The 12,032-nt window shown below is 32.6% G+C and overlaps 1 protein-coding gene across 8 annotated transcripts in view; it reads left to right on the forward strand.

Moving 5' to 3' along the window:
- Positions 1-12,032, forward strand: part of Dgk (diacyl glycerol kinase 1) — a 464,938-nt gene that overhangs the window by 277,999 nt on the left and 174,907 nt on the right. For all 8 annotated transcript variants that reach the window (XM_087159924.1, XM_087159926.1, XM_087159928.1 and 5 more), the window contains exon 6: positions 8,828-8,980. In XM_087159924.1, coding sequence (XP_087016050.1) covers positions 8,828-8,980 — 153 coding nt within the window. The remainder of the gene's footprint in view (positions 1-8,827; positions 8,981-12,032) is intronic.

The raw sequence follows: 12,032 nt of genomic DNA on the forward strand, positions 1-12,032 counted from the left end.
TAAACCTAAATTTGGGACAGTTGTTCAACAACGGTTATAAAATGAAATATTTTTAATTGAATTAATGAAGTTAACTGTAATCGTTTGGTTATTCATTTTATTTTAATTCCATAAAATGCTTAGATGTTAACTCTTTAAGGAACCCGTGTGTTAAAGAAGACAAAAAAGTATTTTGTAGAGCAAAATGCGATTTAATTTATATATATATTAATTTCTCAAAGTTTTTCTTGTAATTAAATTTATGTTCATGTTTTCCAATAAAGTATGTATTCATGCAGGAAAATTGTATCATTAATCCTTTTGAACTAGTATAAAAACAACTATAGATAAGTGTTAATAGTTTTGATTACCATATGAATGATTTTCAATAATTTATCACTACCGAATTTTTATTTCCTATGTTTAAGATAGAATTTATCATATGTCAGAATTAAATAAACAGAAGTAAATAAAATATGATCGAAACATTGTTTACGAATAATAGGACTGAAATGTAGGGTAAAAATTTTGAAACTGATTAGGAAATTTTATGATTCTACTAAAATGCATAGTGCAAAATGAAATTCAAAATATTAACAGAAATTTACTCTAATCAGTTTTCATATCAAGTCGATAAAAAAAATCAAAAAAACTGACGGTAATTCACACAATCCAGTTTTGATGTCAAGGCGATAAAAAAAAAGTCCAAAATACTGACGGTAATTCACGCAATCCAGTTTCGGTGTCAAGGCGATAAAAAAATTTTCAAAATACTGACGGTAATTCACCCAATCCAGTTTCGGTGTCAACGCGATAAAAAAAAATTTCAAACTACTGGCGGTAATTCACACAATCTACTTTTGATGACGAGGCGATAAAAAAAACTCAAAATACTGACGGTAATTCACACAATACAGTTATGACGTCAAAGCAATAAAAAAATTCAAAATACTGATGGTAATTCACACAATCCAGTTTTGATGTCAAGGCGATAAAAAAAAAGTCCAAAATACTGACGGTAATTCACGCAATCCAGTTTCGGTGTCAAGGCGATAAAAGAAATTTCAAAATACTGACGGTAATTCACCCAATCCAGTTTCGGTGTCAAGGCGATAAAAAAAAATTTCAAAATACTGACGGTAATTCACACAATCTACTTTTGAAGTCGAGGTGATAAAAAAAACTCAAAATACTGACGGTAATTCACACAATCCAGTTTTGATGTCAAGGCGATAAAAAAAAAATTCAAAATACTGACAGTAATTCATACAATCCAGTTTTGATGTCAAGGCGATAAGAAAAATTAAAATACTGACGGTAATTCACACAATCCAGTTTTGATATCAAGGCGATAAAAAAAATTCGAAAAATTCACACAATCCAGTTTTGATGTCAAGGCGATAAAAAAAGACTAATTATTTCGAAGTTACTATGATTTTCTGTGTAAAAAAGGTACTGTTTTGTTTTCAAATCTATCTAGGAATGTTTCCATGTACTTTCACGTTTAGTCGGAGAAACGGGAACAAAGTCGAAGAAACTTATAATTTAAAATTTATACGAGTTTCTGCGTTTTGAAAGTGCAATTTTGTACTTACTCATTGCTATTTACACAAGTGAAGTATTGTTTATAGATTGAATTTTTTTGTGATAAATTCAATAAACTAAAAATTAATAATTCGGTAATAATTTCGATGGACCCCTTAATGTTACTTCTACTTTTTGCCTATTTCGCAATATCTCGAGAATTTTATAGATGAATCGAAAATTTTTTGTACGCGATTATAAATTTTTTTTATTTAATATTAGAGCCCCAAACAATTACGCTTGATTCTTAGTACGTAAAAATGCGATTATTGGATCAAAAGTTATCTCTGTTGAGCGTCAACAATTAGAACATTCATACGTAAAACCAAATTTCTTATAAACTATTTTGATTTTATTATACCTAGCATAAAAAGTACCTACAAAACAATGTCTAGTTGACAAATCTAAAAGGCTATGCCAGACGTATAAATAGGTTTAAGTCAAAAATAGTACAAATGAGTACAAAATCAGTTTATTTATTTAAAAATTACATGTTATATCGAATGTATTAATAATTTTTAGGTAATTAAATTGAACTTAAATAAAAACTTGTATTATTTAATTTCCAAAGGTATACTTTCTTACCATTAACAGCAAGTATATTCTATTAAAATAAAAATAAAATAAATATTTTTTGTCTTAGAATTCTATCAGAACTTTAACATAACTCAAATATGCTTTTACATAAAAGAAGACTTAATTTTGTTTTCTTTTTTTGTGTTTCGAAACACAACAAAATAAAACTCTAAACCTTTACAAGAGTAAACCTCTTTCCTCTTTTTAATTTATCATCAAAAATTCAATTACCAACTACATACTACGTTGTTTATTTAAGGAGAATAGAAAGAACTCGTTTTGAATTTCAATTTATTCCCTTTAAAATTCTACTTGTTTTTTTCTTTTGTTTTTTTCTAAGCATAAGGGAAAAAAATGATAGAATTTGTACGTTATTTGAGGATCTGATAAACTGATCCATAGCATGGAAGGAAATCCTAATAATTTGTTTTATAAATATATCGTCTGCAAATTCTTAAATTATAAATTAAGAAAATATTACATAAAATAAAAATAAAATAAAAACTTTCGATTTTGTTTTAGTTCGTAATGATGGATTAACATTTTTTTAGAAAAAGACAAATTAATTTCTTACAGTACAATAAACAATAACAAAAGATTAAATGTTATAGAAAATTATTTATTGAAAAAATAATAAATTGTGATAGAAAGATGAGCTGGATTACTGGTTATTTTTAATTATTTTTTATTTTGCCACACAACCTTAATAATGCCATATAAGTACCTTAAATATTTTACTTATCGAAAAATTGGTTGATGTAAACCTTTAAATTTGTAATTATAGCATATTGAGAACTGAAATATTGTTAAAGAATTTACTTTCAAATTCTTCTTTATTTTTCTTGCAATTTTTTTTCCAATGATGCTTTAATGATCTAAAGAAATATTCTTTGTAGTTAATTTAAAAATAATGCGAAGGGTGTCCCAAAATGGGTCGATGTACCGGTTTTAAATACCAATTAAGGAAAAGAGATCGAATTTCATGATCAGATGAGTTCTGCTTTAATGAACAGAATAATATTTTTCATCACAATTCAAAATTAATTACTAAGTACTTAAGAAGATGGCACCTATAGTTAAAAAACTATATAGCTATGTACTCTATCTCATGAAACACCATTCTAATTGAAATATTAGCATAGCACATTTGTCATCTAACTACGTCACTGTGTTATTGCAAGGAGTAATCATCTTGAAAACATTATTTTAAAGCTTTTTAATAAGCAGTGCCATCTGATTACGAACTTAGTAAGTAATTTAGATTTTTTGCGTGAATAAATAAAAGCTTTCCTTCTTAGCAGAACGCAACAAGCTGTACATTTTCTTCCCGTTTTTCTTAAATTGATTTTTTAAATTATTAGGTATTTTTAGAAAATTCGGTTACGTAGAATTTTTAAGGGAAAACACTGAGATGACAAAAGGCGTGAGATAACACTATGCAAATATACAGATGGTAGTAGTATCGCCTACAAAATGCATATATGGATAGTGCACTGGCAGGATTTCCATTTGTGTTCAAATTTTTCATCTGAGAATGCTTCTGATATAACTATGACCGCGAGACGAGAATTAACAGACTTTGAACGTTGAATGGAAGTTGGAATAGGCGCATAGGACATTTGATTTCGGAAATTGTGAGAAAATTTAACGTTCGTAAAATTTACAGTGTCAAGGGAGTGTTGAGAATACCCAATTTCAGACATAGCCTCCCACCATGTGCAACGCAGTAGCCAACCGCATGCACTTAACCACCGACCGCCGACATGTACATAGAGTTGTCAGTGTTAACAGACAAGTAACATTGAGTGATATAACCGCAAGCATCAATGCCGAGCATGAAATGTACGTGTCTGTTATGACATTTGTTGTATGACGGCAGAAGACCGATTCGAGTGTCTTTGCTAAAAGGAGGACATCCCATCCAGTGCCTCTCTGTGCTCGTGACCATATTAGTTGAACACTAGAATACTGGAAAACTGTAGCTTGGTCAGATAAGTCACTATTTCAGGTGGTCAGAGCTGATGTGGTGAGTGTGGAACAGGCCCCAGGAACTCATGGACCCAAAATGTCAACAAGGTACTATTCAATCTGGTGATAGTTGCATAATAGTTGGACTGCACATAGACTAGATCCTAAGGTTTACTGAAATGGTTATGTTCAACTACTTGCAGCCATTCATAAACTTCATGTACATAAAAGATGATGCAATTTGTATGAATATTAATGCGTCTTGTCACCGGGTCTTCATAGTGAATCACTTAACATTTTTTTTTCATACATTTATTGATTTAAAAATTAGTACTTATGAGCAATTAAATTTTTTGAGTTTCCGATAGCTTTTTATGCAACAAAACTTTTTATAGAGCCAGTTTTTTATGCGAACTTTTTATAGACATAAAGCAACCTTGATTTCTTATTTCTGTTTCATTTCATAGTGCTAGCCTCAAAATTTTTTTAACTCTCTGTGTGAATGAAGGACATTTTCAGAACAGTTGAGACCAATAATAACTTAATTCTTCAGTTCACACCTTATGTTTCAATCCTAATTATACTTTTACCACATATCAATGACCATCACTGACAACATTTCCTGAATAAGAATATAAGATATAAAACATTTTAATTTGTATAAAATCCCCATTCTTATTTTTTTTTAACAAACCATCTTCATAAAAGGGGGAGGGGAACAGCAAGACATTTAACGTGATAAGGAATTGTGTGTACTTTTTTCCCTCGTTTCACCCCCTACCACAAAAACATTAGGATTTTTTTTCCTTGTGGTCGTTGGAGCAGGCAAAAATGTCGCAGGTGTTAAACGTTTTTCGCGTAAGCTCATTTTCCTGATTCTGTTTTTTTTCTCCGGGTCACCTACTTTTAGGCAGCGCTATTCCAAATTTATTTATTCTACCGTAAAGTAATAAAAATACATCTTCTAAATGTGAGACATTATTTTGCTTTATTTTTGTATCTGCAATTGAATGTTTGTGCCCTAAGAAAATGTGCTTATTTCATTGTTTTTCAAAATTTTTCTGCATTTCTACTCTTTTATTTTCTCCAAACACTTGTAGAGAGCAAGAGGAAAAAAAAAATTCTTATTAAAACTATTAAATTTTTTTTGTTTATTTATTTCTTTGTAATTGTCTATTTTGTTCTATCGATAAACTCTTTCCATAAAATATTATCATGAACTTAATTTTTAAATGGTATTCAAGTGTTAGAGAAAGTCTTATAGCATCATAAAATTTTTATCGACAGAATCTACAAAAATCAACGGTTAATATACTAATCACTAATTTAAATATTTCAATGCTTTCAAAGTAATTATCAAGTTCACTCTGTTTGCAGTGCCATCTGTTGACTAACATTGTGATGAATCTTGAAACTTGCGCTTCGTTTCCTAAGCATCAAGTAACAAACCGTATATTTCCATCTTTTATCGTTTTTCTTTAATCGAATTTTCAAATTTTCGGTTATTTTGTGAGTTTCAGTAAGATAATAATCGCATGAATTGCAGTAACAATATCCATAAGCAAATTCTTTTAAATAAATTCTTTCTCATTCGGTGCAAAATTGAATTTAAAAATTTAGTTAAAATTATTTTGATCATTATTCGTGGTCAAATTAAAATAAATAGTATTTTTAAAAAAAATTTTTGTGCATTAGATTAGAATATGCAAAACGTGTAAAAATAAAGCATTTTTAATTTGTTCATTAAATACTTCACATAAACTATTTTTCAAATTATATTGGAGTTCGAGATTAACTATTTCAATATTCAATGTTGGCTGATTGGGTGATCGTTATAATTAATGAACCGAATACAAAGTAGCTTATTTTTAAATTTAATTCGAAAATCGTATTTCAAAGCATTTAAATTTTTTATTATTTACATTAGTTCCTAATCTCCACGAAATAACTTTATTGAATGTCATTATATTTTACAACAGTGAAAGGGATTTTGCTCAGTACTTAAACTTAAGTCATAAAGCCCTAATCTGAAAAGAAGAAAAAAAATTCGCAGCGCAGGGCAATTTCCTTATTATAAAATGAATTGCTGAATTAAAGTATTCCACTATAAATTTGTTGGCTTTTATCTAACTAAAGATCAAAGGAATCGTTCGTAAAAGTGTATTTTTTACTTGATTTTATCTCCTTTCGAAAATTCATTTGCCCCCTTTGGAACTTGTTTCGAAATAAAGGTCTTGAATGACCGGCCAAAAACCCATAAAAATGATCTGAACAAGTCGTTAACGGATCTTTCGGTTTTCTCACATCTATTAAATGGGTTTTCCATTCTACTTTTCCTTATCCTAAAATATTGAGAGAAAAAAAATTCTGTGTCAGCGAAAAAAATTAAAACTAAACTTGCGTTGTATCTGACTTTTGTTTTGATATTCGTATGGTATTAAAAATATTGTATAGATAGTAACATTCGCAAATGAATGTTAATGACGCTATAAATAGACAATACCGGATATTTTTTTTTACTAATTGACGTTGCAAAGTTGACTGTTAACCGACCTTATAGCCAAAACATAACTATGCCGCAATCCTGATCCCCATCGAAAGAAGCTATAGTTTTTTCCCCATATGTGGGGGATAAAAAGTGGGAATTTCTTTCTTGCATTAAAAAAGTCGTTACGTATGAGAACCGATCGATATTTTTATGACTTTGAAAAATATTACATGAATTACAACATTCATTGGTGTATGTTTATAACGCAATAAATAGACAACGTCAGACTTTTTTTTTCATTTTTTGCGAAATATATACCTTACAACTTTATAGTATACCGACCTTATAGCCGAAACGCCAATATTTGCCTTTATCTTGTTCAACATAAAAAAAAGACGCTTTTTTCCCTAATGGGGACTGGGAATTTTTTCCTTATTCAGCAAAATAAGATGAAATCGTTACGTATTCGAACCAATCCAAAGTAGTCTAAAAAAAGGCATGGATGTTTAGAGAAAGCTCATTTCCAAAGTCTGATTCCGTAAATTAATCAGTCGTTAGCACCAATCAGTTATCATATTTGAGGTCACCGCTTTGAACTATAAAGATTGGTACTTAGTTGGAGAAATTCCGATCGTTAGAGCAGAAGGTATTTTTTGGTGCTATCATGTTTGTTTCTTATTTTAGTTGGCGCACTGTTTAAGTGTAGCTGGTAACGAACTTTGTTCCATGCTTAGAAACAAAAAAACAAGTAAGGTTGTGTAAAGGGTAAGTTTAAAATTGTGCACTCCAAAGCTTTACGATCCGTAAAAGTACTAGTTTAAGAAATTGAATGAAAATGAAGTTTTTTTTAATATTGATGAACTTCATATGTTAAAATAAATAATCAACATCTTTTTTTCCCACTTATCCCTGTTTATTTTACCAGATCAGAGAAAACAAACTTTAGCTGTTTCAAAACGTGATCAAAATGCCATCAATCTTGTTCAAATTGGAAGGGCCATTTTTCGTTCGTTTCTTGGGTTTTTGTAAGCGAGAGCAGAAACTTTGTTTTCGCTTATCTCACTTCTTCGTCGTCTAAAGAAGGACTCTTTTCCTAGCAGCTAATGATCCCATAATTCCAGTTGTCATAAAATGGCTAACTAATTGTAATTGTTGGGTACTTCTGCCTTAGGATTTTTCTTGCAAATCTAACTAAATGTATGAGACTAACACTCTAGCTATTCCTAATAAAACACCATGTTCCATGAATGCTTTCTTGAACTACAAACGCTCTACAAGTAAATTCTCTAAAGAGAAAGTCACGAATTGCAAAGGTATTTCAAAAAAAATCTGTAGAGAAATCTATCAGGTAGAAATAGAAATCCAGATAGTTTTGCTGAACTATGGACCATTTAACTTTGATTTGCGCAACTTTAAACTTGTTGTTGCTTATCCCTCTTGGCTTTGACAAACTAAGTCCTGCAGAACATGTCACAAAATTAAATCAAAAACCGCATCCCCCTCAGTCAACAGCTGCCCCATAGAGGCACCAATACAATCTAAGATATGAGAGGGAGAAGCAATGACAGAACAGCATAAGTCTTCTCATTTCCGTTCGAAATTAGACTCTTAATGTGACCAGTCCTAAGTCTAGATAGAGTGGTCTGATAAAGTCTTGGATCGGGGCACTGCAATGACAGTCCACTGGACTCAGCAGCATACCAAGCACGTCCGAGCGAGGTCATCCAAATGGTGTTTATACTAGCCAAAAACAGGGAGTAGATCTCAGAAAACTTCAAATTTATTTTAAACCACATAATACTTCTTGAGCCGTGATGCTGGTCGGTACGAATTCCGTATCTGGCTTGCACCGACCACAGTGCTGACGTAAAATAACCTCAGGGGTAGATGGATCATGGGTTAGAATCCCTTTGGCGTCAGACTAACCGTAGGAGGTTTTCGTGGTTTTTCTCTCCATGTCTTCCTCAAATGCGGGTTAATTCTATCAAAAAGTCCTCCAAGAAGGAAAATTTCTTAAAATACTTGATCCAGGAGTTCCCTTGTCTTCTGGATTGGGTTCAAAATGACTAGGCTTCGGGGTTGAACATTAGTAGTCACAAACACGAGAAATTGTGTCGGTTGTTCAACGACGGTTATAAAACAAAATAAAGTAATTCCTCTTGAATTCGATGATAAATTAAATATTTGTGAAACTTTTACTGTTATCAAAACAATGATTGTGTGTTATTCCAGGACATTGACTATGAGGGTTTTCAACAGTTTATGGATTCATACCTGGAGATTGAAACTCCCAGAGACCTGGTCACCCGACTTTTCCTATCCTTTGTTAAGAGGCCCACCAACAATACTCAAGCTATGCAGACAGTCGACGGAAGGCTACTTAAAGTAAGGATTCTGTTTTTAATTCAGAAGATAACTTTTGTTTTTATTTTTATTTTTGATAAGTATGATGAATCCCTGATACACATATAAGTCACGTTGAGCTTTAAATTCGTCCGAATTCTCCTCAATCTTAAAGTGCCAAATTGAAACTTATTGCAATCTTGCGAAATCTTATTACTTCTTATATACGTCTACTTTTAATCAATATGAAGAAATATAACTCACTTTTAATTCCTGACGACCAGGTGGCCGAGTGGTTAGCGTGCCTAACAGTGAAACCAATGGCTGCAGGCTCGAATCCCGCTCAGGGCATGAATGTTTATCTCTGTGTTACCCTCTGTTGTGTGTGATGTGGGAATTTGGCCTATCCTATGAACGGGCACTTGTCGCAGTGTGGCGTGGATAATGTCGCTCGCCTCCGTGACTTAGGCTCACAGGTGAACACTGGGTAACGTTAACGTAATCTTCCGAGGTGAAGAACGAAAGTTCAGTACCTACCTAAATTCATAAGATATCATTATGATTAGATATTATGAGTATCAGATGTTATCTTATCAGCTATTATGAGTATACCATGATCACAGTACCATGCATAAAACGAGTCTTTCTGACTCTAGCGGTTTAAGATGACAAGGACCTGTCTCAATACGGTCCTCTCGTTTCGCATGTCGAATTAGTATGTATGCATACTCATTATTGCGTATACTCTCGGAGTATGCGGATGTGGAAGTACTTTTATTTTCGCCGGTCCTAAAGGGGTCAATAGGACCGTAGAGAGTACCGGTTGCATAACCATTTTTTGCGAGTTATATCCACTGAATCAGTTTGAAACTCTATTTACCCTGCAACTTTATATTATAGAGTGTTAGAAAGATACACTTTTAAGTGAATACAGTTCACCAATTACCTACGCTGCAACACACAATGATCTCAAGCGTGCCATATATTTAAAGAATAAAAACGTTAAGCTCTTAATCCGTTCTAACTCTCCTTTAATTCTCTCGAATTGTACTCTTAATCTGCATTTATGAGCAAAATGATTGCTTCCTAACTATTCTCACTCCTAACTATTCAAAATGTGAGAAAGTAATTTTCTAAATTGCACCAAAACAAACGATAATTGCTATTCCAGACTACTCTAAAAGGTCAAACATCCAATCCTATCAATGATAACGTCATATGCAAACACGAATGGGTGTAATCTACATTTATGATATTTTCTCTACGTTACACTACTGATATTTTTTAATAGATGTGTGTCAAAACCTAAAGTGCTTTTATACAAATCATTTTGTATCTTTAATGTTATATGTAGACCTGGAGTACCATTTTCTAAATCATTTTTCATCTTTCAAAATAATCTGGGAAGATAAATATTCTTCGGAATATTTTTAGTCAAGGACACTTGAAGAAAACATAAAGTATTATTTTAAAATAATTTTTCAACTATAAAAACTAAACTGGAAAATTTGAGTGACACAATTCTGATCATTAAAATTGTCCACTAATCTAAACGTAAAAGTAGATTATTGGAGCCTGTTCTAGTGGTCTATCGAACTGTAACTTAAGGAAAATTTAGATTAAAACATGAAGTATAAGTTTCCAAACATTTTTCACCGGTGAAATGCAATTCTGAATTGACATCACTCAGATCATTAGAGATATTCGCTCATACTGAACGCTTTTTTACTTCTTACCCTTTCGTAGCAAGCATCGAAATTAGCCGGCATCCAATGCTCTGTGTGAACGAGTGTCGTAATTAGTCAACATCCACTCTTTTCTCTTATGTACGAGAGCCGTATTTAGCCAGCATCCACGTGACGTCCTGTGTGTACGAACGTCATATATAGCCAACATACACGTGTTTCCGTTGGGTACGAGCGCCGTATATAGCCTGCATCACGCTGAAGTCCTGCGTGTATGAGCGCCATAATTATCCCACATCCACGTGACGAATTGCATGCGTAGGAGCGCTGTATTTGGCCTGCGTCAGCGTGATACTGTTTAATAACCAACAGTTTGCTTCAGACTGTTACTGTCTAATATTCCATTGGCCTATATCAGATCAATAATATGGATAATTGAAAGCGCTTCAGGGCCGGGATAGCCTGGTAGGCAGGGCGCTGGGCCCATATCCAAGAGGTCGTGGGTTCGATCCTCGCCGGCCGAAGACTCCCCGTGTAGTAAATGGTGACTGATGCACATTAAATCTGTCGAGTCTCCATGTCCTCTATGTTCCCACAACAAATCAATACCTCTGGGGGTACTGATCCAGGAATTTCCTTGTCTTCTGGATTGGTTCAAAATTACAAGGCTACGGAGTTGAACGTATGTAGTCGTAAACCCATGAAATTGGGTCGGCTGTTCAACGACGGTTATAAAATAAAATAAAATTGAAAGCGCTTAAGTCTTTTTAAGTCGGAAAGACATTTTCCTTCGGTTATAGATCTGTAGGAAAAAAAACCGAAATAGAAAGTGCGTCATTTGCAGTGCAAAAGACAAAAGACGAAAATCTAAGTATGAGTGTGAAACAGTAATATAGTTTTGAGGACCCTTGTTTTAAAATTTATCATACTGAATTAAATTACTGTCATATTTCTGAATTATTCCGAATTGTATTTTTATTTAATTTTCACAAAATCTCCAAATGTCATCTCAAATTTCCAAATATCCAAATATTAGCTTACCGACGTGCAATGTGCACACTTTGCGACGTGGTGCACCGTTCAGTGAATTCATTTCAGCGGAGCGGACTACCATAAATAATAAAAGGGTTAAATGTATTTAAACCTGTTCTAGTGGTCCAATGAAGAAACTTTAGATTGAAGCCTCAAGAATTGGTTCCCAAATTAATTTTTCAACTGTGAACTATGATTCTAGATTAGCATCATGCAGATTAGATATACAATTAACCTATCTAATTCTAAATGTCCTGAAACCTGTTCTAGTGGATTGATGAATAGTAATTTGAAGAAAATAGAGTAGTCATGGAAACGTCATGGGGTAATGATTTCCAAAATATAATCATGGAGCGATATCATCCAGATCATTAGAT

This window comes from Parasteatoda tepidariorum, chromosome 3, assembly GCF_982258835.1.
Source record: "Parasteatoda tepidariorum strain Cologne lab strain chromosome 3, Ptep-v5.0, whole genome shotgun sequence".
NCBI classification, from domain to species: domain Eukaryota; kingdom Metazoa; phylum Arthropoda; class Arachnida; order Araneae; family Theridiidae; genus Parasteatoda; species Parasteatoda tepidariorum.